Source organism: Festucalex cinctus, chromosome 5, assembly GCF_051991245.1.
Source record: "Festucalex cinctus isolate MCC-2025b chromosome 5, RoL_Fcin_1.0, whole genome shotgun sequence".
Lineage (NCBI taxonomy): Eukaryota > Metazoa > Chordata > Actinopteri > Syngnathiformes > Syngnathidae > Festucalex > Festucalex cinctus.
In genome coordinates this window covers 2,251,597-2,260,000 of record NC_135415.1, presented here as the reverse complement: position 1 = coordinate 2,260,000, position 8,404 = coordinate 2,251,597, and the positions used below count along the sequence as shown (strand labels likewise).

General features: G+C 40.8%; 1 protein-coding gene and 1 pseudogene across 1 annotated transcript in view; one reads left to right on the top strand and one right to left on the bottom strand.

Annotated features, from left to right (window-relative positions):
• Positions 1–1,089, top strand: part of LOC144018982 (E3 SUMO-protein ligase ZBED1-like) — a 1,971-nt pseudogene extending 882 nt beyond the window's left edge.
• LOC144019083 (uncharacterized) overlaps positions 1–7,939 on the bottom strand; it is a 13,078-nt gene extending 5,139 nt beyond the window's left edge. Inside the window, exons 1-4 of the mRNA XM_077521885.1 lie at positions 7,572–7,939; positions 7,386–7,432; positions 7,236–7,286; positions 7,126–7,159 (exon numbers count right to left, since the gene is read on the bottom strand). Of these exons, the coding sequence (XP_077378011.1) occupies positions 7,126–7,159; positions 7,236–7,286; positions 7,386–7,432; positions 7,572–7,698 (259 nt within the window). The 5' untranslated portion in view covers positions 7,699–7,939. The remainder of the gene's footprint in view (positions 1–7,125; positions 7,160–7,235; positions 7,287–7,385; positions 7,433–7,571) is intronic.
• Positions 7,940–8,404: the final 465 nt, after the last annotated feature.

The window sequence follows — 8,404 nt, the reverse complement described above, 5'->3', positions numbered from 1 at the left end:
ATTAGAAACGAACAGCCACTGAGGGATGCCCTCACCTCACACACCAAGATTGCCATGCCATCGGAAGCTGAAATGGACAAACTACGCAAGTTGGAAACACTACTAGAGCCATGCAGGTAAGATTTACAGTACATCATATTTCTCACACTGTCTTGTGTGCTTGGAAGACTAAGAATATTTTCTTACATGGGGTCCCATGGTGAAATTCATGCATGCTTAATGTTTCCCTCACTGAGTAAAATGCCTATCTACAGGAATAAATGATTCACATTCTATAAACAGGTTTCGAAATTTAAGGATGTTAATTTAGTGAAATATATGGAGTTATAATGTGAAGTACTTAAACTAATACTCAACACTTTTCATAATCTGAAACACAACATTGAAATTCAGGAACCCCTGGACTGATGTGGAGTTGACTTTGTTACAGGTATACTTTTGGGAGGTGAAAAGTACGTCTCATGCTCTGTGGCTCTGCCTGCCTTTTGCCATCTCGCTCGGGTGATGGAGAGCTCAGATGATGATCCTGCGTATGTGGCCAAGTTTAAATCTACATTCAGAAAGGACCTGGAGACACGTAAGGAAAACGGCAACATTGCATATTTGAAGATTGCTACTGCATTGGACCCTAGATTCAAGGACCTCAAGTGCATCCCCCGAGCTGAGAGGAATGAGGTATGGGCCTCTGTCACCAATTTAGTTATGCAACAGCTGGTTGTTGAAGAGAAATCTGTGGAAGAAAAAACATCAGAGCCACCAAAGAAAAAAATAAGCCTTTTGGCTGCTTCATCTGAGTCTGATTCTGAAGCGGATGAAGACTCAATTGAGTATTGTGTGCGTCGATACAGATCAGAACCCACAATTAGTTCAGAATCCTGTCCATTAGATTGGTGGTCCAAACATGCAGGTGCACACAGCACACTAGCATGCTATGCACAGAAATACTTAGCGACACCTGCAACATCTGTTCCCTGTGAAAGGTTGTTTTCCCGTGCTAGTCATATTGTACAGAAGAAGAGAGCTTCCTTATCATCTGAAAATGTTAATAATCTTGTTTGTGTTAGCAACTGGCTTAGTGCAGAGGACTAAAACATACAATTGCAGGATGTTACAAATACTGCTCCTGGTTGAAAGCGTAATGTTTCTGCTGTTACCCTAGAGATTGTCATAGCCTAATTTTATGATTGTGGGTGATTTTTTTTTGTAATTATTATTTTATTTTTTTAATTTTATTGTGCTTTTTTATTTTTTTATTTTTATTTTTTTAGTTCAAATGGGATAATGATACCCCTGCAGTGGCTATAAGATTTAGGTTATTTATTATTGTTTTATTTTAGATTAACTGTGAATATTTAATTTAACTGCAGGTGTATGAAAAAGGTCTAAAGTGTTAGCCCCACAAATGTTATGGCACTTAAATTTTTATGGCAATACATTTAAAATAAATGGTGCAATGCAATACTTTTGAAGTTTTTGTTTTTTTTTTGTATATTGCGTGATTTTGTGCAATGTGATTAATCGCGATTAATCGCAAGGACCTCATGCCGTTAATTGCAATTAAAAATTGGAATCGTTGCCCAGCGCTAATATATATATATATTATTGGCCATGCGTCATATCCTTCCAGCGAGGCTGTAGCCAATCATATTGCAGCGGGTCGGGCACAGCCTCGGTACCGCTAGCAGCTAGCATGCTACAACACACTAAAAGCCGGGGCGAGCGTTTCGGGGACGCGGAATCGGGACAAAATGGTGAAAAAGGAACATCAAAGTACTCGTGAGTCTATTTACTTGCTGTTGAATTGTACCGAGCTACCAGCAGTGTTTGTGTTGACTCGCAAAAGTGCTCGACAGTTTTTGTTTTGTTGAACCGAGTCTTTATTGACAGTGGACAACGACAAGCCGCCCCCCTCACCCCTCCTTTCCCACTATAATGCGCCGAGCATTAGCTGAGGGAGCGTCGTCTTCGCACATTACCGTCAATCAAACAATTAAGTGGCTCGTTAAAAAAACAAACAAAAAACACACACTGCTCGCTGCGTGTGTCATCCATGGCAGAAGTGAAGAACACTACGGTGACAGGATTGGCCGGTGAAAAACAGCAACACCAGTAGCCACCAAGTAAACGTGAGTAACTACAAAGTGGATTTGATAAATGACAGCTAGACAATCAAAACATTCTCGCTGGTGCAGTGTATACATGTGTACATTAATAATAATACATTAATAATAATAATAATAATAATAGATTTTATTTATAATCCACTTTACATTTATAAAATAAATCTCAACGTGCACAGTACAGGCAACAATAAAATAAATAATACGAACGACATCAATGCGCGATGAAATAATTGTCGGCATTAATAAATTACTGAATTAACACAAAGTTAATGCATTAATGCGCCCAGCCATAACATATATGTATATATATATATATATATATATATATATATATATATATATATATATATATACATATGTATTGTAGTCATATATTCAGATCAGTGCATTAACGATGGCCAAGCTAACGAAAGGGTAATGATTATTTAGCTTAACTGTACCTTACCTCGATAAATTGTTTCGGATTGGACGGTGAATTCTTGCAGGCGGCTAGCTCCTGGAGTTTATATTTACACAGGACACAATGCATTCGCCATGAATCGTTCTTCGAGCCGACCAAGGTGAACATTTCACGCAGGTAAGGCCATGGGTGGGCGGACTGGGTAGCCAGCCGACTCCCTAGCTCCTTCTGAGTTGAGTCCATAATGTTGACAGTTTCAAAGTAATTTCAATTTGACGACTTCTCAACATTGAGTCATCTCATAGGTTGAGATGGAGCCTATCACAAGGGGGGAAAGGCCTCAGAATGCTTCTGCGAGAGGCTCGCGCGGAGGCGTTACGGCGTATCTCCGCTCGTGCGTTTGCCTTCCGACTTGTGCGCAATACACATATGTGTCTGCTGGAGTTTCACACCAAGTTCCGCTGTCGCTATGGCTGGGACGCCACAGAGTGGCGATTCCTCTGCATTTTATGACGGATTCAGGAAGTTCAATTTAATTCAGAAACATGAAACAAAGCCAGGGGGAGAGTAAGTTCATCACCGTGGCAATTAATTATTGCCAATTTGCACCGGTGTCGGCCGTAAACTCGCCAAAACACAACAGCCATGCGCTTAGCAAACACATTTTTTATTTTTTTTAAAGTTATTGTTGTTTTCCGCCTCTCGCCCCAGGCACATATCCACATTCACAGCCGTGGTCTCCAAGCAGGAAGTCGATTTGCGCCGCAAGTTGCCTTCACGGAAACTATCTGGGCGGGGGGCGGAGAGAGAGAGAGAGAAAAAAAGAAAAAACGCCATGGAACGGACCAATCAGAAGCGAGCTACGCCTCGCCATCACGGCGTTCAAGGATTGGCGACGTGTGCACCGCAGCCGGCCACGAGCGACGCGGCACTTAAAATTCATGACCGCCGGAGATCATGTGATCTACGACGGTCATCAACGCGAGAGCAAACATGGAGGCATAAATTAGGCTGAAGTCGGAGACCGTGTGAAATGCTGCATAGGATTGGCTGTAACGGCCGAGCCAGGAAGTAAAAGCTGCCGTCACTTGTTAATCGTTGTCAAGCACGTAAAACAAGTAACAAGCAACAACCCTCTTTTTTTAAAATGTATCAAGTAAAAAGTACGGATACTGTTGTTAAAATGTAACGGATAAAAGTAAAAAGTGTTCTAAAAGATAAATACTCCGTGAATTACAAAGTACTGGAAAAAACTACTCAACTACAGTAACTAAGTATTTGTACTTCGTCACTTCCCATCTCTGGTCATTTCCAATCCAGGAAAAAAAAAATGCTGTTTGAATACAAGTAACTTAAAAAAAAAAAAAAATGCCGGGGGCATGAATCATTTCGGGCTTGACTGTATTATTGCTGTATTATTGTATTATTGCTCCTATCTCACCAGCACTTAGAAATGGTAATCCAATGGGACTTCCGGCGGACGTGTTCGATGTAGGACGTGGAAACGGGAGCTCCTAGGGAATGTGATTATAAAATTGTTTATTGATATCAAAGCTTGACTATAGCGGACTGTTGTGAAGTGTTGGGACTTTGTTTTGTTATTATACGTCGGCCAAATTTAAATTCCAAGTATGTCGAGTCTTCGGACGAAGACTGACTCCGCCAAGTCTGGTCGCGGTAGGCCGCACCCGCAGCCTGAGTCCCCTGAGAAGCCGGAGGCTAATGAGGAGATGCTAGGCTGCATTAAAGTAATGATGGACGAGCAAAGAACGGAGTTCGTCTCCAAATTTGAATCTATAATATTGGAGTCAGTCAGGAAGGCTGTCTCGACCACTTTGAAACCGTTGGAAGAAGCACTGGCCTTACAAGGTAGCGCTATTCGTGATTTGGAGCACTCAGCAAGTGAACATAGCGACTCCATTACTAGCATGCAAGCTGAGATGGCTAAGCTAACTTCACGTGTCGATTCGCTGAATAAAAAGTGTGAGGTTTTGGAGGCACGCTCCAGGTGGAACAATATTCGTTTGGTTAGCCTGCCTGAAGGGTCTGAAGGACCGAGACCTACAGAATTTGTCGCTGAACTTTTGCCAGGTTTATTGGGACTCGACGAGAAACCTGCACTGGATAGGGCCCACCGCACACTACGAGCTAAACCGAAGGAGGGCGAACCATCGCGTCTGATGGTCATCAGGGTGACACAGTTTCAGTCGCGGAGCCTGATCATGCGCCGAGCCGGAGAGCTCTCCCCCTTGCTGCACAACGGGACAAGGATTCACATATTTCCGGATTTCACACCGTCTGTGGCGAAGAGGAGGGCGGCTTTCACTCCCGTGAAGAGGGAGCTCCACGGCTGCGCCGCCAACATAAAATTCGGGCTGTGGTACCCAGCAACGCTACATATTACCATGGAAAGCGGCCAGACTCACAAGTTTGAAGATCATGCTATGAGCGATTCCTGCTTTTCAGTTCCCAAAATTTACAATTTTCGATTTCGTAGCCGATTATTCCCACATTCTACATTTTGGAGATTCTACATTTCACATTTACTTCCACATTATTCATCCGATTCACTTCATTCCAACTTCAGTACATTCCAGTATTTTTATGCTATGAGCGATTCCAGCTTTTCAGTTCCAAAATTTACAATTTTTGATTTCGTAGCCGATTATTCCCACATTATACATTTTCCATTTACTTCCGCATTATTCATCTGATTTACTTCATTCCAACTTCAGTACATTCCAGTATTTCATGAGCTCTTCCAGCTTTTCAGTTCCAAAATTCACAATTTCCGATTTCGTAGCCGATTATTCCCACATTATACTTTCTATTTAATTCCGCATTATTCATCCTATTTACTTCATTCCAACTTCAGTACATTCCACTATTTCATGCTATGAGCTATTCCAGCTTTTCAGTTCCAAAATTCACAATTTCCAATTTTGTAGCCGATTATTCCCACATTCTACACTTTCCATTTACTTCCACATTCATACGATTTACTTCATTCCAACTTCAGTACATTCCAGTAATTCATGCTATGAGTTATTCCAGCTTTTCACTTCCAAAATTTACAATTTTTGATTTCGTAGCCGATTATTCCCACATTATACATTTTCCATTTACTTCCGCATTATTCATCTGATTTACTTCATTCCAACTTCAGTACATTCCAGTATTTCATGAGCGATTCCAGCTTTTCAGTTCCAAAATTTACAATTTTTGATTTCGTAGCCGATTCTTCCCACATTATACTTTCTATTTAATTCCGCATTATTCATCCTATTTACTTCATTCCAACTTCAGTACATTCCACTATTTCATGCTATGAGCTATTCCAGCTTTTCAGTTCCAAAATTCACAATTTCCAATTTTGTAGCCGATTATTCCCACATTCTACACTTTCCATTTACTTCCACATTCATACGATTTACTTCATTCCAACTTCAGTACATTCCAGTAATTCATGCTATGAGTTATTCCAGCTTTTCACTTCCAAAATTTACAATTTTTGATTTCGTAGCCGATTATTCCCACATTATACATTTTCCATTTACTTCCGCATTATTCATCTGATTTACTTCATTCCAACTTCAGTACATTCCAGTATTTCATGAGCTCTTCCAGCTTTTCAGTTCCAAAATTCACAATTTCCGATTTCGTAGCCGATTATTCACACATTATACATTTTCCATTTACTTCCACATTATTCATCCGATTTACTTCATTCCAACTTCAATATATTCCAGTAATTCACGCCATGAGCTCTTACAGCTTTTCAGTTCCAAAATTCACAATTTCCGATTTCGTAGCCGATTATTCCCACATTCTACACTTTCCCACATTCAACACCATTCAATATCATTCAACATCATTCAACATTATTCCAAATCATTCCACAGGTATTCATTCAGCTCTCCAGCCTTCACACGCCATTTCTCCAGAAATGGCATTTTCTAGTTATTATTCTATTTTATTCCTCGCACTTTTTTGTCCAGTTTCAACTTCCACATTTTTCACCTGATTCACTCCGTTCCAATTTCAAACGATTCCAAATATTCACGCCAACATCGCTTCCATTTTTCTCATTCCCACGATTCACGTGTTACCCACAATTTCCCCATGTATTCTTCATGGGAGATTCAAAATTTCACATTTACTTCCACATTTTTCATCCGATTTACTTCATTCCAACTTCAATCTATTCCAGTAATTCACGCCATGAGCTCTTCCAGCTTTTCTGTTCCAAAATTCACAATTTCCGATTTCGTACCCGATTATTTCCCACATTCTACATTTTCCATTTACTTCCACATTACTCATCCGATTCACTTCATTCCAGCTTCAATATATTCCACCATTTCATGCCATGCCCTCTTCCAGCTTTTCAGTGCCAAAATTCACGTGTTACCCACAATTTTCGATTTCGCACCCGATTATTTCCCACATTCTACATTTTCCATTTACTTCCACATTATTCATCCGATTTACTTCATTCCAAAAATATGGGTACGCATCTTTTTGGGTCACCCTGTACATTTCAATATCATATATTATTTTAGAGCACTGTGATGCAATGTGTGTGTGTGTGTGCATGTTTACCTTTTTTTCTTGGATGTATTGGTTGATGCACATTCTGTAAATTATAGAAGACGTTTACCATCAAATATTTTATTAGTGCTGTGGAGAATCTTTTTTTTATTTCTTTTTACCTTTGTTCTGCTCACTGTGAGAAGGGTCACTTTGGGCCCTATGAGGAGGAGCTGAAAGAAACATATACAATTACAATACTATCCGAAAGACTTTTCTTTTATTGTTACGGTGTATTGAAAATGTTTTTTTTGTTTTTTTTTGTTTTTTACCTTTCTTTGTCGTAGAACCAGCGGTCGGACGTTGCTGTGAGCACGATCTATAAAATATACATTCACGTTTGTATAGGTAATAGATGTTTTAGTGTATATCAGCACATTTACACACGCTGCTAGCAGATCGCCCGAAAAGTTAGGAAAGTAATCTTACTAGCAATCTCTTAGCATGTTAGCGCTTACCTTCACGTTCTTTGGAAGACTGTCCAAGACTGTCTTGCATCGGACCCATAGTAGTCGTCATCGTCCGATGAAACGTCATCTGTGCAGACGTGCTCGGTTGTGCACCACTTTTCTCCGGTGTTAGCATCGCTAGCCGGTGGGGCCTTAGGACGTTATTAGCATCGCTAGCCGGTGGGGCCTGAGGACGTGGTCGAAACGGCCGCGTCACCGCTTCAACTATGACTTAACCCCGTCATCACTGTGCTCTTGAGCACTGGTCGATGCTTTTGAGGTTTGAAAATAAGGATCAAGCGTGAGCTGATTGCCATCTGTAGCCTTTTTGACTCCCTTAGCCAAGTTAGCCATTCTCTCCCCCTCAACACTCTAGCTCAGCCTCTGTCCTTCTACTGATGTCTCCTACCCGATCTTGTCCAAAAGACTCATCACAGCCATCTAGTGGCCAGGAATACTCATTATAGTAACCCGATCGGCTTGATACTTGGAGCTCAGCTGCCCAAGGCTTTCCTCCACCCGTTTCCATAAAAAAACATAGTAGACGTCAATTGACGTCTATGGCGGCCTATCCTAGGATTATATTGAACGTTTTTAAACATTTATGGCGGTCAAAGAGTTAAGTTAGCTTGCTAATGCTAGCTTAGCATGTTAATGCTAGCTTAGTATGCTAATGCTAATGTTTATGCTATCATGTTTCATGTTTATGCTAATGTTAAGTTAGCTTGCTAATGCTAATTAGCATGATAATTAGCTTAGCATGCTAATGCTAGCTTAGCATGCTAAGCTAGTAGGCGGGGTACACCCTGAACTGGTTGCCAGCCAATTGCAGGGCACACAGA